At 36.6% G+C, this 18,086-nt stretch overlaps 1 protein-coding gene across 4 annotated transcripts in view; it reads right to left on the reverse strand.

Annotated features, from left to right (window-relative positions):
- CDH7 (cadherin 7) overlaps nucleotides 1–18,086 on the reverse strand; it is a 159,801-nt gene that overhangs the window by 32,943 nt on the left and 108,772 nt on the right. For all 4 annotated transcript variants that reach the window (XM_051851139.3, XM_089304998.1, XM_070049871.2 and 1 more), the window contains exons 7-8: nucleotides 17,657–17,910; nucleotides 770–906 (exon numbers count right to left, since the gene is read on the reverse strand). In XM_051851139.3, the coding sequence (XP_051707099.1) occupies nucleotides 770–906; nucleotides 17,657–17,910 (391 nt within the window). The remainder of the gene's footprint in view (nucleotides 1–769; nucleotides 907–17,656; nucleotides 17,911–18,086) is intronic.

The raw sequence follows: 18,086 nt of genomic DNA on the forward strand, positions 1-18,086 counted from the left end.
ACCTGCTACATTACAATGCTGTCCCCTCAAAACGTGTTTTTTTTTTTTTTGCACTAAAATAAACTTATCTTTTAATTCCACTTTCCGTTAACTTTTTGACATACCCATGTGTATTTGTGTATTTTTGTCTGTCATCAGCTAAATGTCAAAGAATAGGTGGCACACTATGAATGCTAGAATAGATGACACACCATTAATGCTAGAGCTCATATTTCTATAAATATACCCGTGCATTATCTACACATGTATTAAATATATGCATATATTAAACAGTGTATATATAACATGCTTTAAATATTTGTTCTTTTTTTAAAAGTTTTCTTATCAGAAGCTAAAATTAGTTGAATAGTAGAATATTTAAATCTGAGTGCCTGGATTAGTGGTTAGTTTGCTTTATTGTAAACTATTTAATCAACTCCATTTCAGCATGAATGCAATATATGAACTCTGGCCTGATAATAAAACAGCAGCCCTCTGAAGGTATGTCATATTCGCCAGTTCACAGTCATTTCTTTTTATTAAAATTTTAGCTAGAACATTTAACACAGCATTGAATAAAAATACCAAGAATGCAAAAAAATAAAATTTTAAATATTACAAATAAAGCTAGTCAATATAAATTTACTTCATGCATCAAAAATTTGGGACTTTTCAAGTTTCTGTTCATCTATAATGTTTAAAATTCTGATTGCATTTATAATCTCACGATAGCCTATTTTCCAGTCTCCCTGTCCTCCACCCTAATTTAATTTTAAGCCTTATAACTTACGGCTCTCCATTGCAAGGACTGTGATATTATGAACAGCATTCGTCTCTCGATCCAAAGATTTGGCTGTTGTAATAACTCCACTGTTGGCATCAATATTGAAGTATCTCTCTAAGTCTGTATTTCTGTCAATTGAATACCTAATTAAAAAATTTAAAAAAAGTAACATTTATGTTTGGTCATACTTTGTTAAAATTATTTCATTAATTGTATAGCCAATCACCAACTTCCTGCTGATTCCATCATCTGTTACATTAATAAGACAAACATTTTTCTTACATTAAGCTTCCCCGTGTAATAGCTGATTCCTAACCTATATATCAGAAATGCCTTGTCTTTTCTGCCACAGTACAAAGCAACATCATAACATAGTTATCTTTATAATTCTCTGATATGTTATTATAACCTTGAATTTATTATTATTACCATTTTAGATACTTAAATACATTTATAATAAATTTAATAACCCTGGCCATGGTTATACATCCTTCAAAAATAAAATATATGTATACATCTTGCCCATTTTCAATATAGTTAATAGTAAAATTTTTTGAAAACACCAACCTGGTAATCATTCCTTTTTTGTATCTTCTACTTAGATGTCTTGACCAGGGTTCCAAAGACACATTCTAAAGTAGAAACCCTAAAATCACATGACTATTTTCACATGTAAAAGGCATTTTTTCTCAAATTATTTGCAATCCAAGCATTAGTGAAGTACTTGTATTCTTATTTCATGGATACTATTTGTTCCATACACAAAACTCACCCTCCCCTACTTAATGGTCATCCTTAAATTCCATCACAGTTTTTCTAGAAGAGCAACATACAGGTCCTCATTTAAAAAGAAATAATTAGGTGCTGGTGCTGTGGTACAGTAGGCTAAGCTGCAGCCTGCAGGGCCAGCATCCCATAAGGGTGCCTGTTTGTGTCCCCGCTGTTCCTCTTCAGCTCCAGCTCTCTACTTATGGCCTGGGAAAGCAGTGGAAGATGGCCCACATGCTTTGTCCCCTGCTCCTGTGTGGGAGACCCAGAAGAAGCTCTTGGCTCCTGGCTTCAGATTGGGCCAACTCTGGCCACTGCAGATATTTGGGGAGTGAACTAGCAGATGGAAGACCTTTCTGTCTCTTTCTCTCTGTACCTCTACCTCTGAAATAAATAATAAATCTTTAAAAAAAAGAAATAATTAAGCAAATACACAGAGAAACAAGAAAATACTCACTTAAGTGTGATGGCTAGTAACCCATTCAAATAGACACAAGGTGCTTCAAATCTTTTGACCTCTAACATCTTTGGCATTCTGGTCTTCAATGACCTGGTCCCCTATCCCACGTAGTGATAGATTCTACAAACATCCCCTTGGCTTCTCAGCTCTCACATGCTCTACTTTGAACTCTATTTCAAGCCTCTTACACTGCCCCACACCACCTTCTTCCATGTTATATACCCCAGTGAAGCACTACTATATCAATGTTATCAACATGCTTTTCTCTATTGATATTTTTTGTTTCTCCAGTTCTTCCTTATCAATTCATATAACATGAACATCATTACCATTTCTCAGTAATTACCCACTTTGTAATACCTAACATTGTATGGCCACATCAATAATATGCATTTAATTTATCTTTTCTTTCTTATGAGAGTGTACTGGTAGGCATATTAGTTCTTGATTTCCAAGGAAACTGCAGTCAAATGTTGGCTGGGGCTGGGGCATCCAGTTGCAAAGGGTCTTATTCACTCAGATGGGGAATGAATGGCAGGTCTGACAAGTCAGCTCTTCACAACACTGCCTGAGTGGCATCAGAGCCTGAGACTCAGCTTTCCCACAGCAAGAAATCAAAAATAGGAAGGGACTCCAATTTAATCCCATCAAGGTGGCATGTACCAATGCCATCTCACTAGTCCAAGTGATCAATTTCAGTTCACAATTGATCATAATGAAAGGACTAAGAGTCAAAGGGAGCACATAAACAAGTCTAGTACCTGCTAACACTAACCGATAGAATAAATAAAGGGGAGAGTGATCCAACATGGGAAGTGAGATACTCAGCAGACTCATAGAATGGCAGATGTCCTAAATAGCACTCTGGCCTCAGAATCAGCCCTAAAGGCATTCAGATCTGGCTGAAAAGCCCATGAGAGTATTTCAGGCATGGAAAGCCAAGACACTCTGGCAAAAGATCTCTGTGAGTGAGATCTCAGTGGAAAGAACAGGTCTTCAAAGAAGGAGGTACCTTTCTCTGAAGGGAGGAGAGAACCTCCACTTTGACTATGACCTTGTCTAAACAAGATAAGAGTCGGAGAACTCAGAGGGCTTCCATAGCCTTGGAAACTCATGACTGGAGCATAGGGAGATTACTGATGCCATAGACAGGAGTGTCAATTGGTAAAGTCAACAACAGGAGTCACTGTGCACTTACTCCTCATGTAGGATCTCTGTCCTTAATGTGCTGTGCATTGAGATTTAATGCTATAACGAGTACTCAAATAATATATTTCACTTTGTGTTTCTAGGGGGGTGCAAACTGTTGAAATCTTTACTTAATGCATACTAAACTGATCCTCTGTTAAAAAAAAAAAAAAAAGAAAAGAAAAGAAACTATCAACTCCCAACTTGACTCTCACTGGGATTAAACATGACAATAGGTCTGATCTGATTTCATCATCATTAAAAAAAAATCATCTATTATTTTTCACTTTATGTTTCTGTGTGGGAGCAAACTGTTGAAATCCTTACTTAATGTATACTAAGCTGATCTTCTGTATATTAAGATAATCGAAAATGAATCTTGATGTGAATGGAAGGGGAGAGGGAGTGGGAAAGAAGAGGGTTGTGGGTGGGAGGGACGGTATGGGGGGGAAGCCATAGTAATCCATTATTCGTACTTTGGAAACGTATATTCATTAAATAAAAGTTAAAAAAAAAATAGGAAGTGAAAGTTGCAGCAATTCTCCAAGCTAGCTTTGGAAGTAAAATGTCATTGTTTCTATCATATTCCATTTGTCACATAGGTCATTGGGAGTCATCTTGGAAAATGGGTAGAATAAGGTTGTTAGTATTTTTATTAAATTTTTTTGGACAGGCCGAGTTAGACAGTGAGAGAGAGAGAGAGAGAGAGAGAGAGAGAGAGAGAGAGAAAGATCTTCCTTTTCTGTTGGTTCACCCCCCAAATGGCCGTTATGGTTGGCGTGCTGCGGCCGGCGCGCTGTGCCTATCCGAAGCCAGGAGCCAGGTGTTTCCTCCTGGTCTCCCATGCAGGTGCAGGGCCCAAGCACTTGGACAATCCTCCACTGCCTTCCCAGGCCACAGCAGAGAGCTGGACTGGAAGAGGAGCAGCCGGGACAGAATCCGGCGCCCCAACCAGGACTAGAACCTGGTGTGCTGGCGCCACAGGCAGAAGATTAGCTTAGTGAGCCATGGCGCCGGCCTATTAAATTATTTTGTACAAAAATTTTTAAGTTATTTTAGACAGCAGCTTCAATATATTTTATAAACAAAGAATAAATGAGGCATGAAAGCTCATTGATAAGTGTTATGAAACTGCTCATTGTATCTTTTGTGAATCAAGGGCCTGTATATAGCTATAATGCAAAATTCCAGGCTCTCCACACAATATTGCCTATGTTCCCTCCTGACTCAGGGTTTGTGGCTAGGCTGCCTAAAGTAATGGATTTACACATCTCTTCAAGCAATTTTCAGAAGAGATAGCACAGTTTTTTGGCTTTTATTTTATTAGTAATAAAAAATGACACAAACGTTGATTTTTTTAAATAAAAGTCTGTGAATTTTAACCCACGTGGACTGGGCAACTACTAATGAGACCAGGTTGCAGAACTGGTCTTTCACCTCAAAATTTCCTTGTGATATCTCCTATGGGTGCACCTTCCCTGACAACTGAACTCTGATTATGTCAGTGTAGGTGTTGCTCCCCAATATTTTAATTTAAAGCTTTTGAAAATGTCTTCTAAAAGGAATCCTGTCGAATGTAACGTTGTGGGGCTGACTGCTTTTATTTGGTGTAATAAATTAGATTTATCCAACTTTTGTGTCCATTCCTTTTTAATGTTTGGTAGTATTCCACCAGGTGAATATAGGAAAGCATGTTTGCCCATTCAGCTACTGAAAGATTTTTTGTATTTATGCCAGGTTTGGCTAGTAGAGCTAAAATAAGTTTAAAGATATTTTCTTTTCCCTACAGTGTGGGATTGCTGAGTCATATCATAAATATAAGTTTATAAGAAACTGTCAGATGTATACATATTCTTTCCTGATTTGTGGTAATTAATATACAAAGTACAAAAAATGTAGCATATTCAGGCAAAATTGTTATTTTGAGATTTGATTATTGTTTATAGACCTTGTCTACAGTGATTTTTATACTTTCTACACATTGAATTCTTTATTTGGTGGAGGGTTAAGCTTGTGATTATAAAGAAAATTGTAAGTATATCATTGTAAAAAATGAAAGAAAAATAAGAAAAGAAGGAGAAGGAGAGTGGGAATGAAAGGAGCAGGGAAGTTATAATGGGAAGTATAGTTATGCCCTTAAAACTGTATCTATGAAATAAAAATCTTACTGAAAAAAATGAAGGTATAAAAAGAAAATAAAGAAGAGGGTCGTTTGAGGTGGGGAAGAAGAGAGGAAGGTATGGTTATCTTCTTAGAATTGTACCTATGAAACACATGGAATCTGTTACCTCTATACTAGTAAAATTTTTAAAAAGTATATTAAAACTAAAAAAAAAAAACAACAAACTCTCAACCTTTTCTATCACAAATGTCCAAATCTGTATTCCTACTAGAAATATCGAGATTTCATTGCTCTGTAACCTCACCATACACAACTTTAATTTGCATTTTCCTGATTATATTGACCATATTCTCATGTGGTTATGTCATACTCATAGTCCTCTTCAGTTAAGATTTGTTAAAAATTATTGTTTTTAAAATCATGATATTTGCTTGTAATATGACGTTTTCAGAGTTCTTTTTAAACCTAGACTGCTATTGGATACATAATTTGAAAAATGTTTCTTTTCAATTTTTTTCTTTTCTTAAAAAAAGATTTATTTATTTATTTGAAAGTCAGAGTTACACAGAGTGAGAAGGAGAAGCAGAGCAAGAAAGAGAGGTCTTCCATCCACTGGTTCACTCCCCAATTGGCCACAATGGCCGGAGCGGCGCCGATCTGAAGCCAGAGCCAGGAGCTTCTTGCTGGTCTCCCATACTGGTGCAGGAGCCCAAGGACATGGGCCATCTTCTGCTTTCCCAGGCCATAGCAGAGAGCTGGATCGGAAGTGGAGCAGCCCGGATGTGAACCGGCACCCTTATGGGATACCGGCACTGCAGATGGTGGCTTTACACGTGCTATGCCACAGCACCAGCCCCTTCAATTTCTTAAAAGCACCTCTCAAAGAACAAATTTTCTTTTAATCTTGAAAGAGTTTAATACATTTTTTAAGAGCTGTTCTATTGGTGTTACATTTAAAATTCTGTTTTCTTTTTTTTTTTTCACTAGGCCAGGAATATTTTCTACTGTATTATCTTCTAAATTTTTCATAGTTTTGCACTTTATACTTAGAAACAAGATCCTCTTTTTTAAGATTTATTTATTTATTTAGAGTTAAAATTATAGACAGAGAGAGGGAGAGGTCTTCCACCTGCTGGTTCACTCCCCAGATGGCTGCAAGGGCCCAAGGCTAGGCTGATCTAAAACTGAGAGCCAGGAGCTTTTGAGTCCTTTTTGAGCTAAACTTTGTGGAAGACAAAAGGGTTAGACCAGGATTTCATTGCTTTCCAATTTTTATGCTAATTTGTTGGGAGGCCTATTCTTTGACGGGCACAGTTAGTGAGAGAGAGAGAGAGACAGAGAGAGAGAGAGGAGATGGAGAGAAAGGTCCTCCTTTCCGTTGGTTCACCCCCCAAATGGCTGCTATGGCCAGTGTGCTGCGCCAATCTGAAACCAGGAGCCAGGTACTTCTTCCTGGTCTTCCATGCAGGTGCAGGGCCCAAGCACTTGGGCCATCCTCCACTGCCTTCCTGGGCCACAGCAGAGAGCTGGACTGGAAGAGGAGCAAATGGGACTAGAACCCGGGTGCCGGTGCTGCAGGCGGAGGATTAGCCAAATGAGCCATAGCACTGGCCCATTCAATTTCCCTTTGTAACTTCCATAAAAGCAATGTTCCCTATGTTTGTGGAGCTACTCTGGGGTAGCCATTGTGTTCTATTGATTTGTGCTTCCCAACCCACTTTTCCAATACCACAATGTCTTGGTTATTGTTGCTAAATAATAAATCTGAAAATCTGATAGATTTTATACTTCCTCTTCAGAATTGTTTGAACAATCTAGATTCTTTGCATTTTCACACAAATTTTAGTCTTTCAGTTAGTTTATATCTATAAATTTAAAGATCAAATCTATTGTTAGTAAAATAGAGCAGTCTTATCTGTGGCATCATCTATGCCCTGGCCCCTGGCCCCTGGCCCCAAGTTGCACATTAGGCTTCCGTTCTAAGCCCCGTGGCGCAACTGCCAGTGTCAGCTCCACCCTCACCCTAATGAGATTCACTGCCCCTGGCAAAGGGTTAACAGGAGATGTTCTGCGTCATGTGCTCTTTTACTCTCTTTTACTCACTCACCCTCTCCCCTCAGCGTACTGGTCTCCCCCCACCAGACAATAAACCTTTCCTCTAACTCCGGTGTTTGTGTGTTTTGTGGTGGCTTTACATCTATAAAAATTATAGGTGGGATTTCACTGGAATTTCATTGAATCTATAGATTGATTTGGGTGGAATTGACAGTTTTACTGTACTGAGTTTTCCACATCACAAACACAGTAGGCCATGCTGCTAGGAATTCCTTGATTTCTTTCATCAGCATTTTATATTTTTATTACACAAATTCCATACAAGATTTGCTATACTTAGACCTATATATATGAGTTGTTGGAATTACTGTAAACTGTTTCTTTTTACCATTTATTTCTAATCGTCCTATGCTAATATATAAAATCAAGTATGTGTGAGTGTGTGTGTGTTGTGTGTGTATTGACTTTGTATCTTTGTTTTCTGAAAAATCTCTTGTTGCATGGTATTTTAAAAATTTCTTTGGGATTTTCTGTGTAAATGATCATACTTTCATTTAAATATGGACAGTCTTACTTATTCCTTTCCAAACTGTTACAACTTTCATTTCTTTTTCCTGCCTTATTGCACTGGCAAGGACTTCCAGAATGACAGACAATATAAGTGGATATGTTTTTCTTGTTTTGGAATTGTAGTGGAAAGCATTGATTCATTCACTATTCATTATATTACTTGTAGCATGTTAGATTTCTTTTATCAGAATTAAGATGTTTCACTGTATTGTTAGTTTACTGTGTTTTAAACAGAAATGAGTGTTGAATTTCACCAAAGATTTTTCTGCATAAATGGATTTGAATTTTTTAACTTAATATTTTAATATGCTGAACTATATAGGAGTGATTTTTGAATATTATAATTCTTGGTTAAACCATACTTTACTATGATAAATTCTGCCTGTATTGACTGAATTTTCTAATAATTGGTTGAAAATGCCCATATGAGAGCTCATTATCTGATATTTTATTCTTTTTTACTACATTTACCTGGTTTTTGGTAGCGAGAATAATGCTGGAATTACAAAAAAAGTTGGGATGTATTCCTTCTTCTCTTCTTCAGAAATGCCATGTGGAACTGGTGTTGGTTCTAACTCTCTTTTAAATGCTTGGCAGAATTTTCCAATGAAATCATCTTGGCTTAGATTTTTTTTTTCAGAAGTAAATTACAAATGCAATATTTTTTTGAGATTACTGTATACAGACAACGTATTTCATCCTGGCTGGTTTTGGAAAGGTTGTATTTTGTGAACAATTATCCAATTTCATTCAAGATGCCAAATTTCATCTAAACTATAGAATTTATGAGGATACAGCTGTTCACAGGATTTTGTTATCTTCTTTATACGTTTTCAGGGCCTGTAGTGATAGCTCACATTTTTGCTTATGTTTATTGTGTTTCTTCCATTTTCCTCAGTTACTACAAGCTTCTAATTTCATTGATTTCTGTATTCCTATTATTTTTCAAATAAACTGACTTCTGTCTCTTTACTATTCTATTCATTCAGCTTACTTTGGGCATATTTTGTTGATTTTTTTTTTCTAGTACAGGTGACGGATTGGTAGAGGAAAAATAATGATAAACGCGTCACCAGTTGAAATACTTTTAACAGTGTCTTCTTCCCCAAACTGCTTACTACTGTTTGATTTTCAGAATATTGACAGCTTCATTATGCAGGATTTACAGCTGTATTAAGTGTGAGACATGGGGAATGCATTTCCCTAGAAAAGGATTATTTTGGGGTACATATACCTAAACACATAGTCTATACATATATAAACATATATATGCAACCAGTAAGCATGTGTGCTTACATATAATATATACATATTCATTAGTATGTTTTAACCAATGATAACTGAGCAATTGATATTATTCTTTGCAAAGCTTGCAGTTTAATAATAAGGCATTCATGCATCAATTAAACTAACTCTAAACTTCTTTAATTTTCAAATAAAATATTTAAGGTAGTAACAACATTTGCATATTCATGACAAAATAAATTTTTAGTTTAGTAAATGAAAAAGACCTTGAACTTGATATACATCTGTCTAAATGAGTTAATTAATTCCTCTCAAGGCTAAAGTCTATGACTAAAAGACTTGCCTCGGGCCGGCGCCGCGGCTCACTAGGTTAATCCTCCGCCTAGCGGCGCCGGCACACCGGGTTCTAGTCCCAGTTGGGGCGCCGGATTCTGTCCCGGTTGCCCCTCTTCCAGGCCAGCCCTCTGCTGTGGCCCGGGAGTGCAGTGGAGGATGGCCCAGGTGCTTGGGCCCTGCACCCCATGGGAGACCAGGAAAAGCACCTGGCTCCTGGCTCCTGCCATCGGATCAGCGCGGTGCGCCGGTCGCATCGCGCTGGCCACGGCGGCCATTGGTTGGTGAACCAACGGCAAAGGAAGACCTTTCTCTCTGTCTCTCTCTCTCTCACTGTCCACTCTGCCTGTCAAAAAAAAAAAAAAAAAAAAAAAAAAAAAAAAAAAAAGACTTGCCTCTATTATCAATAGTCTCAAGGCCCTAAAATAAAATATTTTAAAGATTAGAATTCACTTAGTATGTTAAATGTTCTCAACCACTAATCACCATATATAAAAAATCACTAGTCACTGAGGGATTGAGTTATAACCTAGGCCTTTGTATTTCAAAGGAATTGAATAAATATGAGCAAACCAAATTTCTGCAATTTAAATGTTAATCATGTCTAAATAATAAACTCTGTAGAATCCACTTATGTATGTATGTAATAGTAATACATAGAGCTCTTTAAATAGCACAATTATGTAAGTGTGCTTACATGTATGTGCAGGGATGGGGAGAGCATGTCTGTGCATTAGCCTGTCATTGCCACCACGATATAGCCCACTTTATAAAGCAAGCAGCCTTTTTTGGGCTCACATTTCTGAAGGTACAGGCCTACTGATCTCATCTGGTGAGGGCTTTCTTTTTGTCAGAGTTCCAAAGTGGTGCAGAGCATCTCATGTTAGAGACAAAGAGTGCACTGGTCCCTCTCTGTCTATTACAAATCCGCAAAACTCAACCGTGGGGTTCAAACTAATGATTTGATCTGATCTAATCGTTCCAAGGTCCCTTCTCAAAATATAATCAGCAGGATTGTTTCTACCCAATAATATCCCACGATGGGAATTCAATTTTAACACATGAACCATCAGGGGACACTCAAACCTCATCCAAATGACAGGAGTCTTCATGCATTTATATGTTTGTTTATTTGCGATTTATGACTTCTTTATCTCATCTTCCTATCATTCAGTCAGACATTAAAAATTTCTCTTGAGCACATGCAAATGACACTTTATTTAAGAAATATTTTCATTAATAAATTAATATGTTTTATAACCTTTTTCCCTGATTCTCAAATAAATGTGTAAGACCATGTGTGGAAAAGACTTATATTTGCATCCTTAATAGCTCTGTCTTCTCATTTATTATGAAGAAAATACTGCTTTTGGTAGACAGTTATGTGGTCACCAGGGGAAAAAATATCTTTGTCAGCTTCCCTTGTAGACATGGTGTCCTTAAAACTAAGTTACAGAAAGTGATAGGCAAAAGAATGTTGTTGAGAAGATTTTCAATACCATTGTATACTCTGCAAAAACTAGAGAAGAGAATTTTGAATGGTTTTACCATAAAGAGATTATAAATAGTTGGGAAGATATATGTATTTACCCTAATTTATACATTACACAATGGACACACACACCAAAGTATCACATAGCACTCTAAACATGTACATTTTTATGTTTTCACTAAAAAGGGGTGAAAATGGTAGATATTTACTAATTTGTTTTATATTTCATATAAATATATTTTAAATAAATATTTTATATTTTTATCTTCCACTTTCCTGAACGCTCCTTAGAACCATAAACAGAAACAAAGGATGCTCATGATCCCACCACCAACCCAGTGCACTAATTGGGACTTTGCCTTCACTGTTTGAATTTTTCTGTTTCTTCATCTGCAAAATTAGGAAATTTTAAAGATGAGCTTTCACTTATAGATTTAATCTTGGATCTTCAAAGATTTTATGAAATTTTTTCTACAGCTAGATACCAAGAGGGCTCCACATTTATGAGAGGACTGAGGGCTGAGACTGCCTCGTACACATCTGTGTGCTTTTAGTACTCCGCACGTCTGTTATAAAATGAATTCCATAACAAATGCTGCTATTATCATTACTGCTACTTGATAAGCTGAGGAGAGCAATTAAAATTTACAGGTAGCATCCCCATGACTTCAATTTGCATGTCAGTTCCCAAACGGAATGTTCAGGTGAGTGGGATATGTTAACACTAATATAGCTTCAGTACTCCCCAAATGGCAAAAGACATAACATGGACAAAATATCTCAATTAGTTGAGTTGAAATCTTAATCCACCATAAAATTTGTAAGTATGGTGTGTGTGTGAGTGTGCTGCTGAGTATTGCTGTGAAGTATTGTTCAGGTTTGAGAGAGATCTACAAAAATCCTGGAAATACATGTGCTCCTTACATGGCCAAGGACATTTCTTTTTTTGTAACACTGGAAAAACAATTCTTGCTTTATAAGGGCTTACTGAAAAAAAATTCCAAACAAACTACTGCGTCCTGCTAATGATTGCACATGCTTTGTCTGCATCCTCACTCACTTTTCTTATAATAGCAGTTCAATTTCCCCCTGGGAATTTAAGCAGTTTTAATCTTACGCAATCTAGCTTTCACAATTAACATATCTAGAGCATCACGGGCAAGAGATGGACATGTATGTCAAGACAGGTCAAAAAAACCTCTTCACAAAATTTGATTCCTAAATAGAGGGTCACAATAAATGAAAAGGATGCTACTCATATTTACAGAGGAATAAGTCTAGCTATTCAAATCTGCTGATTTTTGTGAGTTATGCCCACATTCCTATTCTTTTCAGGTAACTGTGGCTACTCTCTGCTTATTTCAATTAAAGTAATGCTAACAGAACATTGCAAGATAAATAAGAGTAAGTCCCTAATCTTTCAAGCTCATCTACAGTTCTCAGTGATCTACAACAAAGAGACTGCAGGTTTTTTTAAATATAATTAATATGACTTTTCAGTAAATATTTTAGACCTGGAAAATACTGTGAGGGACAAATTAGAAAATGCAGTTCTCAAAAATTCATTTTCCCTAGGGTCTTCTGAAAAGCTAACACAGAATGTCTTTCCCCCAAGCAGTATTAATTCCAGAACAATATAATCAAAAATGGAAAATGACTTTAATAAACCAGACATTTCTTTCTTAACACCTTTTGAAAAGCAGTTCTGTATATATAGCACTCCACTCAAACAAAAATGCATTTTATATTTTCACCATACCTAAATACTTTTTTTAATTTTTAGTGGTAGTTAACATTAAAATAAGTAGCATTTTCAAAATTATAGCTTAGTTTCTGTTACTTTTGAAATTAACCAGTTTTATTGCCAGCACTATTTTGTAGATGTTACTGGCTCACTGTTTCTTATAAAATCCAGATAGTCACAACTTAGAATAATGTTGACAAATGCATGCATGCTACAAGCTACTTAAAATACACACTGAATTATTTAAATACCCCCAAATATGTTCATACTAGTCACATTACATAATATTATCTCTGGTGGTATTTTATAGTTTTTATTTGAGAACACAGAATACAAGGGATGTCAAAAGAACCTACAAGTACATATCACAAAAATATCTTTGAACATAAATATAAACACAGTTATCTATTTAAAATGTTAGAAATGCTAAAAATGAATGCAAGCTATTTTGGTTCATCTGTCTTCACATCTGATCTTCTTTGTGATAATATCATGTTTTGAATCATTGGCTATTCTTAGCATGGGATCTTGGGCAAATAGTACTGCCTAAGTAATGAATTTGCTAATTTCATAACTTAGCAATTGGATCTTAGGTTATAACTAAATATAATATAGATGCATTTTGCATTATGTTTCTTTGGCTTGTCCAAGTTGTGCCATCCCTCAGCGCTCCACCTATGCTATCACTTCTTCAAAGTCTCGTGTCCAGTGAACTCAGAGTAAATACGATTTATCTCACAATCTGCCATATTCCACTGCTGACATTTTTCTTCGGACATAATGTTTAACTTTTAGAGGAGTTTGTTACCTCATGCAGATTCTAGTTCCCTGAGGTCAAAGAAAAGGTTTTATTCATCTTTGTTTCCCATCAGCATCTCCCCCAGTGTCTTGCACAGAGCGCACTCTTAATGGCATGTTGAGTCATTGATCAGTATGCCAATGCTGACATGAGGAATGAGTTGGAGTCCTTTAGACTCCAGGCTGATCCTGCCATTTTTACCACTGTGAATTAGAAACACAGAAGTGGAATTTCTGCCATTTCAAAAGATGATCAGACTCAGCAGACCATAATAAACCCTTCCCAGTTCCATGGGTAAGGCCTGATATTTAGCACTCAAGGGCAGAATTCATATGAAATCAGGCAAATAATTACTTCAAAGAAAAGAAGCCAGAAATGAATTTACCCTCAGTTGCCTATTTTTTCACAAAAAAATACATTTTTTAATTAAATACCAGCTAATTTTTATCTTCAGCTTTGATGGGAGCTTTAGGTCCCATATGGGGGTTAAAAAAAAAAAAACAGCATACATGAAACAGTGGTCTAGATAAGCTATCAGGGTGGTGGTACGATTATAAAAAAGAGATAACATTACACAAGAGTGTGGGCTCCAGATCCGTTTGATCCTTCTCCATGAGCAGGCATTTTGCACAGTGGTTGAGACATCCACAACCCACGTTAAGAGTGCCTGGGTTTCAGTCCCAGCTCTGCTTCGAGTTCTCACTTCCTGTCATGGACTCCTTTGGAGTCAGACAACACCTGGGTCTCTGCTTCCATGTGAGAGATCTGGATTGAGTTCTAGGTACCGGTGTTGGCCTGGCCTACTCCAGCTACTGTGGGCATTTGGGGAATGAACCAGTGGATGAGGGATCTCTGTCCCTCTCTCTTCCTCTTTTTGCCTTTCAAAATAAATAAAATTTCCCCAGAATTTAAAAAAAAAAAAACTTTTTTCATTTGTGACTACTACAGTTGTCAATAGTCAAAATAGCAAGGTGCCACTAGTCATATAGGTACTCCAGTATTCTTTTTAGGAAAGTCAAGTGCATGGGGAGGGGTTAGGAATGGGCTTTGGTTGGTGTTTTAATCAAGGAGGTGGAATTTTTAAAATGCTTGGCAAGGCAGGGATCTCAATTTCATTTTTTTTTTTTTTTTGAACAGGCAGAGTGGACAGTGAGAGAGAGAAAGACAGAGAGAAAGGTCTTCCTTTGCCATTGGTTCACCCTCCAATGGCCGCCACGGCTGGTGCGCTGCGGCCGGTGCACCGCGCTGATCTGAAGCCAGGAGCCAGGAGCTTCTCCTGGTCTCCCATGGGGTGCAGGGCCCAAACACTTGGGCCATCCTCCACTGCACTCCCAGGCCACAGCAGAAGCTGGCCTGGAAGAGGAGCAACTGGGACAGAATCCGGCACCTCCACCAGGACTAGAACCCGGTGTTCCGGCACCACAGGCAGAGGATTAGCCTATTGAGCCGCGGTGCCGGCCAGGGATCTCAATTTCACCATGCTTGAGACAAGTAAGTATCTTTATCTCTAGAACTCTAATCTCTTGCCCCACATATCAGTAAATATTTCAAGCATAAATGACACATATTATATTTCAGTATTATAAAACAAAAATGTCAATAGAGTGAAAATAATTTTTTCATTAGCCCACTTTATTTTACAATTTTAATACTACTGATCTAATTTTAAACAATTACAATGGGGGGGTTAGGAATGGGCTTTGGTTGGTTTTATGAAATAAATGCTGCTTTTCCAGTCATCAAGAACTGTAATATTTCAAAAGCAACAGAAGAACAAAGCGATCATTTGTTAAGATTCTTCATTTCTTTTTCAATCTGGAGATTTGTTTTCTTAATACTTTAGAAACCAGTTTATGCATCGTTTGGCATATGTTGGAGCAGGGTTTACATTCTGATGGTGGCATGAGTGTCCCATACAAAGACAAATTCGCATGCATGTAGTATTTTCTATATGTGGAATATATGTGAGTATAAAATAATATTCAATATAGACAGTCAATATGGTTATATATATAAAACATCTCTCTTTTCACTGTCTATATTGACTGAAATAAAGTGGCCTGAAAATATCATAATATTTCATAATCGCAATCATAATGTGAATACTTGCTCACATTCAAGTCACAAGTCTCAATTTAAAAGCACCATTCATGTTTCCTGTTTAATTTAATTGCTCAAAAGACCTGAGACAGAGTTTTTGTTGGCTTAAATCAAACGTTAGGCAACTAAGTGACAGGCCCTAAACCAAGCAACAGATAGAAGTGCTGGAGAAAACCAACCAATCTTTCAGGCAAAGCATGAGAGTAAGCATTTTCACTAAAGTATAAAATGAGAACACATGTTTCTTAAAAGTTATCACATATGGATAGGGGAAGAGAAATATGTGAGTGACAAATCCAACAGAAATTTAAGCTATGAATTATCATGCTGACCTTATGAAAAAGTATGAAGAAATGCTTCAAGTGTACAAGTATTAAACATAAGTCAGTAAATCAATTCTACAAAAAAGCACATACAAATAATATTTTAATTCACGTAAGACAAAGTCAACCTATGTATTTCTGAGATATTAATGTAAATTAATACTAATTTTAACTACATTTAAGAAATTGAAAAGTAGGGGTATATTTAATAATAGACAGATACTCCTTCACTGGTAAGGTCACAGAGTTCCTGGCCTTCAAAATCAACAGAGTTCAGTCGTTGAAGTTCTCCATGTTTGTGTGCCCAACAGTAAACCTGACATTCATGTCATCTCTCTCCAACTGAAGTACTCACTGGAGCCTACTCTTCCTGTTTTACCTTGTTATTAAATAGCACTATTGTTAATGTTCTTCAAACAAAATGTAAAAGAGAAATATCCTCAGAACAGCTTCAAAAGACTGACACACAAGATAATGAGTAAAGAAAAAATAAGAAGCAATATAAAAATATCAGTACAATCATTCAAAATGTTCTTAACTATATTCATTCATTTTCTAATAAATTATGATATATATTAGTGTCTTTGTCCTTTTCTGTATTCCCAACTCCATGAAACATGTCTCAATATCTTGCCATTAAATGAAAAACAGAAGTCAAGCTATCCTAGGTAGTTTTCTCTAGGCCTATGGTTGTGCAGCTGGCTATTGTCAAGAGTGCAGAAGACTTGGTGTTCTACCAAGAGCTGCACAACTCAAATTCAAATCTTGCCAAGTCAGTTGCTGAGTGTGATTGAGCTTAAGTCAGGGAGCTGTTTTGACAACGAAAGCAGAGGGATTAAAGGGGCAGGAGTTAGTTTATTTATCTGGTACATTGGTGACTCAAAATATGCCAGATATGATTTATAATTACCACATTAAAAGTAGGATTGCCACCCACATAACCTGAATTTATTGCATAGATAAATAAACAATCAGTATGATTTCATGCCAATTCTTTACTAGGTTCTATTACTGGTAGGAAAAAAAAAGAAAGGAAAGCTCGAACTTACTACTTAAAGTAATCTATGTATTACTTGAGGAAATAAGGAATATTATTAGCATATATTAGTACAAGAATCATTTTGTAAATTACCAATAATATCCATGACACTTTGTAGACAACATCCAGACTAAGCTCAAAAGTTAGCTCAAAAGCACTTACCATTGTTAAGCATCATTCAAATGTAAAAGTCTGAGATTAGCTAATCAACTGAATATATCTGAATAGGAGATAATTACTGTTTTTTTAACCTATACTCCTTTTATTTAAAAATCCCACTTTCACATTGCAAAATGTAGTATCTTCCAAACTCAAGTTAAGACCTGTAATATGATGGTCATCTTATTTCAAGTATATTCTATTTTAATAGTTACTAAAAATATAAGAATCACTTATCATACACACACACACACATAAGTACATGTACACATTAAAGCACATTGTTGAACTCAGATTATAAACTATCAACAAAGTGTTCAAAATTATTTTGTTCTTTTTGAAATTAAAATAAATCAGTAAAACGTCATGTTGTTCTGATCCTGTTCACTTCTGCCGTGTTCCTATGAACAGAGAGGCATCACAATGCAGAAACATGGGTGGTGAATGCTGGCACACGCACTTAACATGGGAGAAAAGCAAAGTTTTGAGCCTTTACCTCACAGGGCTGTTGGAAGAGTCTGGATCATGAGCTGCAACAGTGCCAATGATATTCCCAACCTGAGTAGCTTCTGATACCTCCATGGGGTAAAAGGGAGAGGAAAACACGGGGGGCTCGTCCACGTCCTCCACAATTATCTTCACGGTTGTCGTATCACTGAATGGTCCCAAACTCAGAAAACGAGGGTCAGCATCTTTATTTGCGGCTTCTATCCGTAAAGTATAACTTGTTTTGGCTTCAAAATCCAGTTCCTATAGAGAAAATTAAGAGAATCAAATTACCTCTTAGCAAAGCAGAGCCTTCTCAATCATGCATGTCATTGAGCATAGAAATGAGTCTGCCATGAAAATGCACCACTGGAATTCAAAAATAATAAATAAAAACGCCAATCAGAATCCTTGCTATTTTTCTGTCTCATAGACAATGG

This window comes from Oryctolagus cuniculus, chromosome 10 (assembly GCF_051225735.1).
Source record: "Oryctolagus cuniculus isolate XC-2025 breed Fujian yellow rabbit chromosome 10, ASM5122573v1, whole genome shotgun sequence".
NCBI classification, from domain to species: Eukaryota; Metazoa; Chordata; class Mammalia; order Lagomorpha; family Leporidae; genus Oryctolagus; species Oryctolagus cuniculus.